Source organism: Ziziphus jujuba, chromosome 3 (genome assembly GCF_031755915.1).
Source record: "Ziziphus jujuba cultivar Dongzao chromosome 3, ASM3175591v1".
NCBI classification, from domain to species: domain Eukaryota; kingdom Viridiplantae; phylum Streptophyta; class Magnoliopsida; order Rosales; family Rhamnaceae; genus Ziziphus; species Ziziphus jujuba.
In genome coordinates, this window is record NC_083381.1 from 15,941,989 (window position 1) to 15,958,233 (window position 16,245).

Sequence of the window (16,245 nt, forward strand, 5' to 3'; positions counted from 1 at the left end):
ATCTAGAAAAGTGAAAACCCCTATAATTTACAGACAAAATTTCTATAATACACATGTTAATAGTTACAGGAGTCAAAACACCATTATCCCTGGAATGGACACTTAATTTTACCAGGTTTAATCAAGAAATAATATTAAGAGTACTGTAATCACCTTGTTAACGCAACAGATAATTTGCTTCATACCAAGGATACAAGCAAGAAACGCATGCTCATAAGTCTGTCCATTCCTGGAAGTTCCAGTTTTAAAACTACCGACGGTGGAATCAACAATGAGAATGGCACAGTCAGCCTGTAAAGCTTCTTTAATCATGTTCTCATTAAAGTTGGGATGCCCAGGAGCATTCATGAGAATGCAATTGTACTTGTCCGTCTCCAATACCTGCATGGCATTATCAATGGTGATACCACTCCCCTGAACAGCCTTGAGCTTGTCAGGTGCCCGAGCATACTTCAACGAAGTCTTTTTCATCTCAGCAGCGTCTTTCTCAAGCCTCTCAATGGCACCCATAACCATAATGTATATTTTGACCTTCTTCTCACTACTCATTATTAACCTGAAACTGAACTACAATGGAATACAAAGAAATTCCCTATCAGATGCATGAAATGACAAGCTCAGAATAATATAATACAAATATGAACGGATAGAAATGAGGCCAAGAGTAGGGGCGAAAAAACTGCAACGCAAACATATATGCGTGCAAAATACACTAATATAAATAATAATAAAAATTCCTTAGGAAACTGCATGAAAATTGCTTCAAGGATTTCCTTGTATGTTAATGATTTAATATTTATAGGAAATTGCAGCAAAATAATTGAAAACTTCAAGAAAAAAATGATGGAAAGGTATAAAATGAGTGATTTGGTCTGCTTGTATCATTTTCCAGGTATGGAGATATATCAAGATATGGGGGAAGTTCTTATTTGCCAAAAGAAGTATGATAAAAAATATTGAAAAAATTCAGGATTTACAGTTGTAATCCAATGGCTACCCTGTTCATGTGCAACGAAAAATTAATAAAGGATAATGGTGAAAAAGAGTAAATGAAACTCATTACGGAAGTTTTGTGGGAAACTTGCTTCATGTCACTGCTGCAAAGCCTAATGTCATGTAAGCAGCAAGTTTACGATGAAGGTTCATGAGCAATCCTAGTCAAACACATTATGGAGTTGCAAGAAGAATGTTAAGATATATTCAAGGCACTTTAGAGTTTGGAATCAGATTTTAAGGAAAAGAAGAAACAAGATTGATCGGCTTTGCTGATAATGATTAGAGAGGATGTGCTGATGATATGAAAAGTATATCTGGATATATATTTTTGCTCTGTTTAGGAGTTTTTGCTTGGTCATCGAAGAAGCAAGAAACTGTAACTCAATCATCATCCAACAAGCTGAGCATGTATCAGTATCTCTTGCGTCTTCAGACGTAATTTGGCTTAAAAGAATTTTAGAAGACATCGGTGAAAAACAAGTTGAAGCTACTAAGTCGTATTGTGAGAACAAATCAGAAATAGCAATAGCAAAGAATATTGTTTTTTTCACAACAGAACAAGGCACATTAAGATTAGATATCACTTCATAAGAAACAAAATTGAAGATGGTGAAATTTAAGTTTAATATTGCAGGTTGGAAAATCAAGTTAATGACCTTATGACCAAAGCTCTTCCTAATGACAAGAGTCAAAAAAACAAGTTGAAGCTACTAAGTTGTATTGTGAGAACGAATCAGCAATAGCAATAGTAAAGAATCTTGTTTTTCATAAGAGAACAAGGCACATCAAGATAAAATATCACTTTATAAGAAACACAATTCAAGATGGTGAAATTTAAGTTTAATATCGCAGGTTCGAAGATCAAATTTGTGACATTACGACCAAAGCTCTTCCTAGCGACAAGAATCAATACCTTATAGCAGCATTGGGAGTACAAAAAATGCACACTAAGATGGAGAATGTTGAAAGTTAATTTTAACTTAACTATGGTCATGTAAAAGTTTAATTAGAGTTTATCTGGAGTTAATCTTGCTTTTTATGTAACTAATGTTGTGACACGTGTATGGCCATGATGAAAACTTTAGAAAAATTCAAGAAAAGCCTTTTGATATTGGCTTATGTAAGAGCCCGTGGAAAATAGAGAAAACAAGAGAAAGCTCTTTCTCCACTATTTTTTCATATTCCCAATTCATGCCTCAGTTTCAATCTTTTACACTTGCAAATATTTTTCAGACTCTAGATATAAAAAATATGTTTGAAGTTGCTGCTCTATGTATATACATATATATATACATCTTGTTGTGTGATTAACTGTAACTGCAAGTCACACCTTGCTGTCTAAAGAGCCACAAATTAATTAAATCAAATCAAGTCAATAAAATAGCAAAGACTAAAAATGTCAAGTTCTTATTTGACCAAATTAGCTGGTGTTAGAACTTAGAAGAATCTCTATGGAAAGAAGCTCGAAATTCAAAGCCCACCCATAACATCTAAGACAAAATCCACCGTCATATCAGGAAGCAGAAGTTAAAAAACAAACTTGAATGAAAAAACTGGCCGGCTATAATAAGACAAAACCCATACAAGCCAGTAACGGGTAACAGCCCCGGCCTATGGCCACTCTGATGCCTCCCTTACATCTCACCGGCCGACCTCTTCTCCTTAGTTAAAGGTGGAAAAGGTATAACTATCTCGCAAACCAATCTTAAATCCGTCACCTTGCGGCGCGTGGCTTCCCGATGGTGGTATCGTGGCCGGCTGCCGGAAATTAGGAATGGGTTTATGCCTGATATTCGGGTCGGATATCAAAATTCCAACGGCACCCGCCTCCAAAGTCAAAAAGTCCTTTTAAAAAAAAACAAAATTTACCCAACCACCAACAGCCACGTTGCTGGTTACCCAAACAGCAAAAGAAACGAAACCCGGTTTGGCTAACCGATCCAGTTCACGGCACGAATTCTTAATAAGGGAAATAAATTCATTTTCCCTAAACATATATTGCATTATCTATCTATATATATATATATATATGTATATACTGATAAAGGGAAATATTTTCAAACAAACAAATCAAATATAGCAATAATAAAAAATAAAGTAAAATAAAAGCCAAAAGGACGTAAAAAATAAAAAATACCAATCCAAGCAAAAATATTATGTGAAAGGGCGAACACCGTCACGGTCTTAAATTGAAAGATCAATAAAACAAAATTTAGAATCAAACCATGCCTCTGAACAATAAGAAAACGAAAAATTCGAACTAACACACAAAAAAAAAAAAATCCAAATTCAAAAAATCTTGTGGCATCTTAATTAAACACGCAGAAAGCAAAATAAGTCAAATAAGTTTAAAAATATCTGGCTTAGTAGGAATCGTTTCTTGTTGTTGTTTTTGAGGAGAGAGAGACTTGAAGAATAATGGGCTGAGAGAGAGAGAGAGAGAGAGAGAGAGCAATACTCTTTGTGTATAGCTGCTGTGTTTTATGTTTTCTAACTTTGAGTTAGTGGACTTATATATGGAGTGAAGTAGTAGTGAATATTTTGACAGGTCTTATGTAGCTTGTAAACTGTCTCAAACAAAGAAGACAATTTTTTTTTATAATTTTTTTTTCCTCATCTTTTATGTACTCTGCTCTTGGTCTTTGCGTGCCTCTGTGTGGCAAAACCCAACCAAAAAAAAAAAAAAAAAAAAAAAAAAAAAAAAAAAAAAGGAAACTTCTTTTTTTTTTTGTGGGTGACGCTGGCCATGGATTTCCCAGAATTTTTATGAGATTCTGGAGGAACTTATGAAATTGGAGGTGATCCTGGCGAGTGAAAAAGAAAATGAAAAAGCAAAAGAAGAAAAGAAAAAAAAAAAAAAAAAAAAAAAACAGAGAATTCAAGGAGGAGGAAAGGAGAGAATATATGCCAAGTTGACAAGTAAATTTTAAAATTTTCGGCTTGTGTGTTAAATGACAAAGTAAAAGAATTAAAAACGTCCAGTTGACAACAATAATTTGAGCGACGCTTCTAGATGAGCCCTATAGCATTTTTCATTAATTATGAATAAAAAAAAAAGAACCAAAAATATATATAAATATATATATATATATATCTGGAAAAATTAGAAACATGGGGTTGAGATTTGAGGAGGAGGAGGAAAGACAGAAGAATCCGGTCCCACGTAATGGTAGTGGGTTGGAGTCTCTGAAGCTTGGTAGGTATTATTTTTTTCCCCTCTCATAATTTGCAAACAAAATTTCCCCTATTGGCTGATTGAGAATAAATCAGAGGAAAGGTCTTCAGATTGGATGGTTAGTTTTAAGTTTTCAGTTGGGAGACATTGATACACGTTAAAAACAAAAAAAATGAATGAAGAGAGATTCTTTTTTTTTTTTTTTTAATGAAAAGAGAGATTGAGGCGCATTCTGTGCAATTGAAGTACATACTTTCCTCACTAATACACACATAAACATTAAATTTAAAAAACATGCACATTAAAGAGAAAAGTATACACTTTTTTTGCTACGGAGAGAAAAGCATACACTTCAGTTGAAGTGTGGATTTTTCCCATATGAAAATTAGAGAAGGTAGAGTTAAACAAATAAAAAAACTTAATATTTAGAGTAGATACGGCACAGAGTAGTAGATTAAAAAATATTTGGAAGAGAAGCACCATTGTATACTATCATTCAATAGTTCTCTAATTTATTAATTGAAAATTTACAAACATACACAAAATGCAATATTTTTTTTCAATAATATAGTCCATTAATTACAACAATGACGAAATCGAGTAGAGTTAAATGATTTTTTTTTCTTTTTTTACCTTTATTTTTATAGAAAAATATGATTTTAATAAATTGGAACATATATTTGAACTAATCCATTTAAAATAAATAAACATACTACTTTTTTTTTTTTTTACTTGAGGTAAAGGAAAATATAATCTCCAAAGTTATATTAGGGATTAATCAAAGAAAATAAATAGAAAATTAGAAAAAAAAAATAACAAAATGAATCTATAATTACAATTAAAAAAAATCAGCTTCTCCATATTTAATTAGGCATTATAATGCTAAAAAGTTATTGATAAATATTTGTTACGATCCCATTTTTTATTTTACAAAATATATATTTATTATATTTAATTTAATGAAATTGGTTAGTGATAGTTAGACTAATGCTCTTAGGTTTTAGCCATTATTGTTATATGGTTAAGTGTTACTAGTTTATGGGTTATTTAATGCCTAATATATAGGGATTCTTGATGTCATGTTTCTCTATTTAAGAGATAGTAAATGAATGTAAAAGGGGGTATTTATGATTAATGAAATTATGGATCATCGATTGATCTATTGGGAGGTTGGTTTCCTTTGAAAAATCTATTCTATCCATCCACTTAATTTTATTTTCTATGTTTTCCAATTACAAAATAATAGATTTATTTTATTTTTCTATGTTCCAATTACAAAATAATAAGTTTATAACATTTGATATCAAAATCTGATGTAGAAAAGGCTGTGAAGTTTATAACTAACAACCAAAATTTGGTACTATTTTACCAATTAGACTATGAAAACGTGCAATATATAGGTCAGATTAATATGTGTATCCATCTAATACTGATAGTTGAGTAAAGTTCCCACATATCAATGTCGATATAATTGATCAACATAGCTGATCAATAAGGTTGTCAAGTTTTGAAAGCATAGTAAAATGTTACGATCTCAATTTTTATTTTAAAATAATATATTTATTGTTTTATTTATTATGTTCTCTATTAAGAGAGAATAAGTAAATAAAAAGTGGTGCTTGTGATTAATGAAATTGTAGTATTGATTGATCTAGTGGGAGGTTGAGTTTTCTCAAAAAACCCTTTTATGTACATCTTTCCAACTAATTTTATTTTTTTTGTGTTTTCCAATTACAACTAGTAAGTTTGTAACAATATTATAGTCATATTAAGAGATTATGATTATAAATGACTAAAATACTTAAAAAAACCATAAATGAGAAAAATATTAAAATATGCAAAATTGAAAATGAATTTTAAAAAACCAGTTATAGACTGTGGGGAGAATATGAGTTGAGAAACCTACGAGGAAATCTCGATGAAAGCGAATTCCAGTTAAGACTCAATTTTCTGTCGACGTTGGATTGACATACTTCCCATTTTAAAAAACAAAACTTTAATGGCCAGCGGTGCGAGCACCCAGCAGCAGTTTGATACGTTCAAAACTTCGCGTTTAACTAGATAACTGTTTTTTGCATCCATATTTTACTTTCTTCGAAAAATGCACCATACTTTCTCTCTTTCCTTCTTTTTTTATTATTTTCCTTCTTTAAGTTCACGTTTATCAAAAATAATTTTTCCTTTTGCCAACGTAAGCTAATTGCTTTCATGGCAATTTAAAATTTGTGTATACTTAATATTTTATTTAAATTTTAAATACTCACTAAAAAAAGCAATTAGATTTAAAATACTTGAACCAATAAATATGATTTAGATAATGACCAAACGCTTTCCCCTCCTTCGCAGCAGCAAACTTTTTTACCGTCAACTCCCTAACAAAAGCCAAAACCAACAATTTGGTGCCAAATTTAATAGCATTGTCGTCTCAAATTCACTACAATATTAAGCAATAATTCATACTCATATATTTCAAAAAAACATAATAATTGTATTTTAAAGTCCTCTAGTTTGAAAAAGTTGAAATTTTAACGCATAAGTACTACAAACTCCAATTTAAACACTTAAAGTTTCAATATATTGCATATTGATTGGATATTTGGATGTTTAGTGCATGGCTGTTAACGATTTAAGGGTATTAAAATGTCTATAAAATTTAAATTGCAATAAATTATAATTAATATTGGTGAATATCACAAAACTGTTAATCACTGTTAGCCAAAAAAAATCAATTTGACCAAAATGCCACAAATTGAAAATTGAGATCCTAATTAGAACGTTTTAAATTCGAGGATAAAAAGTGTAACCTCCTCAAATTAGAGACTATCAAACTATAATTAACCAAAAAAAAAAATCTATATAGAAATAAATTTATAATCAAAACCATGCATAAAAAATGATTAATTGTATTTTAACATCTTTTAATTTAGAATAATTAAATTTTAAACCTTTAAGTTTAAAACATTGCAATATAAGTCCATAAGTTTCAATTTGTTACCTTTTTTTATCCAAATGGATTTTTTTTTTTTTTTACTAATCATGATTACTTGGTTTGTTTTACTTTATTAATATTAAAATATAATTTATTGTAATTCAGGCCCTCTATTAAAAATTTATTGCAAATTAGATTCTTAATAATTTATAAATGTACATTCGAATACCTCCAATATAAATCCCACGCTAAAAATTTTGATTGGACCAAAGTACAAAGTACAATAAGAATATATAAGAATCTGTGCCCAGTAGTTTCTGATGTTTGCTTTGTATGATTAACATGAAAGACACATGGCCTCCCGAAATTTTTTTAATTTTTTTATACCATATATGTCTTCTTAATGTTATTTAGATAATATCTTTAAAAAGGATATTTTGGCCTTCCAAATAAAGTAAGGATATAATCTAATAAGCTAAATATTTTTTGGTTTAGATAATAAAGTGGTTTTAATGAAAAATTTGATACTAACCTGCAATATTTATACGGTTATACCATAATTGTATACATTCTTCTTTTAGAAGAATACCATAATTATATACCAAATGGAAAATGTTTATTAAAATCTTGAGGTTACTTAGGAGAGTTAATGTTCTTTAATATCAATGGGGAAATAATACTTTTGACTCAAATTAATATTTGTAAATAAAACCTATCTAAATGCAAGTTTTCTTTTTTTTTCATAATTGACAAATACGAGAAAGACAACTCAATTTCTTTTTTAAAAAAAATTAAATTAATATTTTTTTTGGTTTTTTTATTAACCTATCACTATCAAACACCGATTTTTTTTTTTTTTGGAGCTTCATTTAATATTGTATTAAATTTAACGTATAATAAATAATAAATATTTTTTATTGGATGTACATATAAGATTGTACATGTGAATTAATATAATCTACATACATTTAAAAAATTATCCACCCCACACCCCAAACCCCCCCCCCCCCCCCCGCCCCGCCCCCTCCCCCAAAAAAAAAAAATAATAAAATAAAATAAAATAGGTCAAAGTTTATGGAAATCTAAAACATGCTGGCTGCATTTTATAGCTGAGTCTTTGACGCTTTCTGTGAATTTCCTTCGCTCACGTAAGCACAGCTTGGTTTTTATTTAAAATAAAAATTAAAAAAATTAAAAAAAGAAAAGTCGCGAGGCTGATCAAAGTCGCAAATTCAAAACCACCCGTACTCATTTGATTTCATGTTTGATTTTTCATAATTATTAGCATTGATTCCGTCTGTGCATTCCATGGACCTATAATAGAAAATCTATTTAAAAATTTTATTATTAATAAATATATTTGAATCGATTTTTTTTTAAAATCTATAATATAAAATTTGTTAATAATTATAAATTTGATATCTATAGATAATAGTTTGTTAATAACTATAAATTTGATCTCTATATATAATATTATTTCAATTATAAAATTTAAATTAAAAAATATTTACCTACCTATCTTTATTTCCATCTATGAAATCTTTCTATCTAATTTTTTCTATATAAAAAAATTTAATTTAAATTCAAATATATTTATATAATTAAATTTAAAGTCAAAATATTTTCCATTTATAGAATTCAAATTCAAATATATTTTTAATTCTTTGTAATAATTAATTTTCATATATTAAACTCATAATTTAATTATTATTATTATTATTTATCCTATAAACACATTTTTACCTTATAAGATAAATTATTTATGAAATTCGAATTATAAAATATTTATCTACTTAATTTTTTCCATCTATAAAATTCAAATTCAAATTCAAATGAATTAATAATTTGTTTTAGATATAAATCTTATTTTGCTATGTTTAACAACTATTATTTATGATATTATATTTTTTATATCCAAATAAAAATACATCTTTATTAATTTTCATATATTTTTATTATCTAAAAAGGAAAGAACGATGAACAATATATAAGTAAAGTCACAGATCACACTCACTATGACAGGACCCATCCCGGGAACCTTCTCAGGATCCCCCGGGTGGCCTCATCTAATGAAGTCCCATTGGACAATCCTTAAAGAATATCCAATGGAACATCATCTTAAAACGTGGACAACAAACACATGCGATAACAATAATACCTCAATATGTATATAAAAAAAAATAAATGAATAAATCCACAACAGCGTAACGTCTACAACTGGCCTACTGTACTACAGACCATAACTACACGCATAAGTACCATGGTCTCTACTGAGTCCCATATATAAAATCAAAGCATTCTAAGAGTATCAACGAAGTCTAGGAGTACAAACAAGTAATAAATAAATCCAAAAGATAACAGTAGATAAAGGAAAGATAAATACGACTGCTGTCATGGAAGGAACAAAATGATAAGCTATGCGCGAGGTAGACTGCTACTAGCTGCCTAGACCTAGGGGAATGAATTTTAAAACAATAAAACGTGTGATAAAGAAATCTCAATTAGTGGCATAGTATAATAGGAAAATAGTAATTTATTTTTAAAAAATCTTTCTCTCAAGACCTCTCGTTCCACTCGTTTGAAAAGTTCCCGTTTAAAAATCATTTCACAAAACCCAAACTTGTATCCCAACTATATCATAAAATCGATACTCAAATATAAAATGGACGATCATTGTAATATTATAAAATGTCTCAAATCAAGATATAAATATTTGAGCATAAAATATAATAAATACAGTTCCACCAAATAAATATGAAAATGCAGAAATCACCACAATGTTTGTAAATCAACAATATGTTCAAACATACACAATGTACCAAACGATGTACCAATCTGTAACCCATGGAAGACACCTATCTCACGACTCTCAATATACGAAAGGTGTTGTGGAAATATCAATTAACCGCCAGGACGTACCCAACCTCACGGTCCGTGGCAATAATAAACAGTTGGATGATACCAACCTCACGGCACCGTGGTAATAATAATAAACCATCGGATATACTCGACCTCACAGTCCGTGGTAATATAGATAACCGTTGGATGAAACCAATCTCACGGCACCGTGGTAAATCCAGCGTGCTGTAATATAATACTAAACCAAACTCTGTTACTATACGATACATCAATTTAAAATAACCGATACAGTATCTTACTGTATCATAAATTATAATTTAATATTCATGCTCAATTGCTTGTCTAAATATTTAAAAAAAAACTTCAAATCATGATTTCTTACTAAAATAAGAAAATACCACAGTGAAATATATTCACCATAAATCGATTTTAAGTATCTAAAAATTTATAAAATATTTGAACATGCTTAAAATCATATAATTTTCAATATGCCTTCTCAAATCGATTAATTTACAAAGTGATTTAAAACCTCAATTCAAATACCAAAATATTTAAATACCACAAGTTCATTCATGAACTCATTAAAATTGCCAAACGTTTAAAATATTGACAACAATCATATAAAATGATAACATATATATATATAAAAGCAGATTCTCATGCGTCTATAGAATGAACATTCAAATCAAACGATAGGTATAAGTAAAATACTCAAACCACAAATATATATTATACTATATACTCAAAACATTTTTAAAACTAATAACCACTCACAGTATTGTAGATGCTCACGCATGCTCCTCTACAAGATTGCCTCCAGGCTCAACTCGAGTGCCTGTAATATAATAAAATGTTCATCAGGCTTCAAACAACTAAACAGAGACACTTGTATAATCCAAATGTCTCAAAATAATTTATAGTACTACAAAATTGCATAAATTGGACACCGGACAGTCTAATTATACCGTGTGTCCTTAGGATCCGGTACCCAAAATTGAAGATTTTCACCCGAAGCCTAATATTTCAAAATCGAACCACCTAATGGGTCCTAATAATATCCAATTTCACTAATTCAACTCCAATTTTAACTAATTTGACCAATTTTGTCCAAACATAGTCCCCAACTTATCCGAAAATTAACTAATTGATCCAAAAATGGAAAAATTATCAAACGACCTCCAAAATTCACAAAATCTATATTGACAGAAAGCCCAAGAGACAAGGAACTCATCAGTATGCTCACCTTGATCCAAAGTTTCCTCCAGTGGCCAAAAAACACTGTTGAAGCATCGGCCGAACTTCCTGTTGTCGGATATTTCAAACGGTGAGGAATCTGGACTAAATAACCACGGAAATGAGTTCATAGGGGGTCAAGAATGGTGGAAAAGGTGTATGGGTTGGCCTGAAACGGCCAAGAAATGTGAAAATCCGGCAACCCACCTCGCCGACCGTCGCAGACTTTGCCAGCCCGATCTAGGCGTGTCCAGCCTCTTCTTGCCGTGAAATTTCAAGGCTAAGCTCGCCTTCAAGTGACCTTTCTAGTTGGCTGGCGCGTGTAGGTGGTGCTTGGCTACAAATGGACAAAACGGCGGTGAACCGGTTCGACGGTAAATGGGTTGAAATGACCCAGTTCGAACCCACGGGTCTAAAGAGATAATTTCTCGGGTTTTGGGGAATAAATGGGTATTTTGAGATTTGTTTCCTATTTGACAAGCTTACCTAGGCTTATATAAAGCCTTGGGTCACTAACAGACAAAAATTGGGGACTGGCTTGGACACTGATTTAAAACTTATGCTTAAAACTTCTCAAAACCATAATTTTTTATCCGTAACTCAGAATTTTTAGTGCCGCCAGTCTATGAACTTGTATCAATGAGATGTTCACAATGGTATCTCAGTCAAACAAAAAATATTGGCTATTGAAAAAGTCAACTTGAACCCATATATTGTTCACTTGGTCAAACTCGGTCAAACTTAGTCAATTTGGTCAAATTTGTTTTATCATGTATATTTTTTGGTACAGGATGTTACACACTATCACATGCTTGTAATCTTGGAAACTTGCAAAGTGTCGAATACTATATTATATATACATATACTGAGTATAATTTTGATCAATTTAACCATAATAATAAATACAATTATAATAATAATAATAATATTAATATATTTTATATGATATATTATATACACATGCACGATATTTTATATATTATATGTAATAATAAGTATAATTATAATATATATTATATAGTATATTATATACACATGCACGATATTATATTGTATAATATAAACACATAATAATAATAAATATATGTAATGAAAATAAAAATAAAAAATAAAAAATACTCATCCATTAACACCATTTCAATGTTACTAATTTTTGATTTGTCATTAAACCATGGGATCTTTCAAAGTCTTAAGACACACACTTTGAATGTCCACTACATTTTGTTAGAATTGATGTAGTTGGTAAAATTAATCTGCCTGGACATATTCTCCAAAATAAAATAAAAATTTTATTGATGATAAATATATTTGATTTGATGATTGTATTGCTTTTTCTTGCACGTCCTTAGTCTGAATAATCTCCTGTGTCTTCTCAATTTTATCTTTTTCTTATCCATCATTTTGAAAAAGTTGATAGACAAAGGTGAATCAATAATCAAGGATTCTTTGTCTCAAGCATCTTCTTCTTTTTTAAGAGTTTCTATATCATATCTTGATTCAAAATCATCAATTTCTTCCAAAAATCCATATCATGACTCATATACATGCTTATGATTAACATGATCACGTTTAGGATCCATAAAAAAAAAAAAAAAAAAAAACAAATTGAGATTAAACAATAAAAAAAAATTAAACCCTAAAATAGAAATATGAGATAAATAAAAACTAACAAAATATTGAATACCGAAATTTTAAAAAACCAGGAGGTGTTACATACTAATTTATAGCCAAATATGTTTAACTTATTTGGTAAATAAAATAAAATCAAATATTAAATAATAGTACATGCAAAAGAATATTCTCTAAATATTTAATTATAAATACGTTACACAAACCCATAAATATATATTTGGTAAATAATATCAAATCAAATATTTTATTAAAAATTAATTATATATATATTTGGTTATATCCATAAAAAGTAAGATAATGAATGATAAATAATAAGTAATAATAAATAAAATAAAAATATTTCAAAATTATTACCATATGTAATTAAATTATATCAAAATTTAATTTTATATACATTTAATTGTATCCATAACATCAGGACCCATCCAAGAACCCTCACTGGAACCCTAGACAAGTCCTGATCCTAGGAAAACACCATCGAACCTTCCAACGGAAAATACAACAGCATTTCTCCTAAGGGTAGGACTTACCACAAAATTCCCTGCACATAAAACACACTCCAATAAACACCACCTTATTCCTCCCACCTTACTACAATTTGTTTCCATAAATTTACAACACTCCAAAATAATAACAGGGAATCAGTAAGCAATTAAACAAATATCTGTCCAATGCATATACAGAGCGTTATACAAATAAATATGACATTAGTACAATGACAGATAAAGAAGCAATACAAGATGAAGAGGAAAAAGGGAGGAAATGCTTCTTGGATGTTCGGCAATGAACTGAGACGTCGAGCTCGCCTCGGACGATCAACGTCTTCCAACCTGGGCCTGGGGGAACGGAATTTAAAAATATGACATGCTAATCATCTCAGTGAGTAACCCAATCTACTATACAATAATAATTAAAAAAAAAGGATAAATAACTTAATTAATTAATTAATAAGAAATAAGTAAATAAATAATAGGTAGTTAAAAATAATATTTTCCCTCAAAACCCTCACGATTTACTCAGTTAGAAAAGTTTCCTTTTTAAAATGTTTTACAAAATCCGCTATTTGTATACCCCGAAAACCAAGGAAAACAATTAATCAATAGTTTTCTAATAAAATACGATAATTCAAGAATCCAAATTTATAATGAAATAAATTGAAATAAAATATAACTTATAAGAATTACTAAATAACTAATGCATGTCATAACAATTAATACAGAAATATTAATAAAACTCACATTAAAACATTAAATATTGTCTTAATTTAAATACAATTTCAAAATATTTAAGTTGAAAATCATATTCCGAAAACCACTTGATGCACCCACTATATATCAGTGGCGCCAACGATACCCGGCATCTCGAGCACCGCCAGACAGGAGGTTAAAGAGAGAAATCGGCATACGGTCGCATGGTGTCCCACCGTGCCACTGCTAATAGGCATCCCGGCCATGGAGGGGTGGCCTACCCTCATCCGATGGCAACCACAGGACAACCCCATAATCACCTGTGCGCTACTCACACCCACCTGCGTACTCACCACATCCACCTGCGCGCTAATCATATCCATGTATAAAGAACACTAGTACGTGTATGGTGCATCTAAAGATCATAAAATCAATATATTTATTTTCAAATCTCAAAATCTCATAAATACTATCGGGTATATTCCATCCAATTAAACCCGTAAATTTTCCATAATTTCTTTATAAATGATCGTCGTAAATCCATTGCATAATTTCCATCAATTTCAAATCCATCCATGAATGTAAAAATAATTTAAAATAATTATTACTCCAATTCCTCAAAATTCAAATATAATTGAATCTCACAATTCATCAATAGATAAATACATTTTTATTAAACATGAATAATTTCACAATTTATTTCAACCACAATTTAAATAAAATTAAATCCACAATTTCATAAAATAAAATTCCCATAATTTACCAAAATCAAATTATACTTTAATGCACAAATATACTTTAATTTTATTCAATTGTGGCATCAAAATCCTAAATATAATTTATAAATAATTAAAACATGAATATAATTTCCAAACACATATTGAACATAAATTATATGCAATTTATTAACCCAAAATAGTTTTGAAGGTGAGTCACTCACCTCGAGCATGCAATTAACCCAAGATCCTCTATAGGATCAATTCCACGATGCACACGTGCTCCTAGAACAACAATATTACATAACTCAAATAAATTAATATTTTATTCGGATAAATAATACCCGGTACCTGGGGGTTTAACACAAACGTTAACCAAAATTCACAAATAAGGTGCCTATGGAAAGCTAAGGAGACGAGGATCACATTACCGACCTTCATTGGATCCAATTTGGTCGGCAGGGACTGGTAGAATGGACGAGAAGTTTCGGCCAAACTTCAACTTGTCGTATCTCTCAAACGACAAGGAATTGAGCAGAATGGACGTCAAAATCGAGCTCAGGAGGTCCAAAATAGGTGGAAAGGAGTATCAATTTGGCCCGGTGGTGGCCGGATCGCCAACGAAGCCAACCTTGCCGTCGCTGGCAACGAAGCCCGATCCGGCCGCATCCGGCGATGGTGGGCCTCCATTTTCCGGCTTCTGGCCGGAATCTTCCCCCTCTTCCTCCCCATTAGGCGCATGTGGCTTCATATGATCGAAAAAAAGAGAAACAGGATGAAGCCGAGAGGGAGAAGGAAGGAAGAAAGAAGAAGAAGAAGAAGAAGAAGAAAAGAAAAGAAAAAGAAAAAGAAAGAAATTTTCGTGGGTGTTTCCCCACGTGAGGAAAAAAGAAATTTTTTTTTAAATAATAATAATAATAAAATAATAAAATAAATAAATAATATTAAGATAATATAGTATTTAATATGGTTGACATGTGACATCTCCTTATTGTGACACATGGCATCCTTTATTAAGTCACACGTGGTATACTATTTACATATTTAAAAATAATATTAAAATAATACTGTGTTTGAAAAACTTTACAGGTCCATAACGTTTTAACAAAATATCCAAATCAAGTGTGCCGCTAGTCTACGGACTCATATCGAGGAGTAATTCACATCCATGTATGAGTCAAAGCTTAACTTTGCATGAACAAAAAGTCAACTCCGGCATCCCTTGGACAGTTTTGACCTCAACTTTTTTTTGCTTATACCTTTCAAACCATAGCTCCGTTTTCGACGTGCTACTAGTCTATAAATTCGTGCCAACGTGTACTTCGTAACAGAATCTCAGTCAATGTGAAATTCCATCGAAAGCAAAAAGTCAACATTTGACCCCTTCTCGGTCAATGACGGTCAAACTCGGTCAACCTTGGTCAAATTTTAGAAATTTCTGATTTACTTCGGGACGGGGTGTTACAATCTTCCCCCCTTTTCAAAAATTTCATCCTCGAAATTTTACACATCACAGAA

The 16,245-nt window shown here is 30.5% G+C and overlaps 1 protein-coding gene across 1 annotated transcript in view; it reads right to left on the reverse strand.

Moving 5' to 3' along the window:
- LOC112492213 (elongation factor 1-alpha) overlaps positions 1-16,245 on the reverse strand; it is a 55,982-nt gene that overhangs the window by 1,299 nt on the left and 38,438 nt on the right. Inside the window, 1 exon segment of the mRNA XM_060815363.1 lies at positions 154-534. Coding sequence (XP_060671346.1) covers positions 154-534 — 381 coding nt within the window.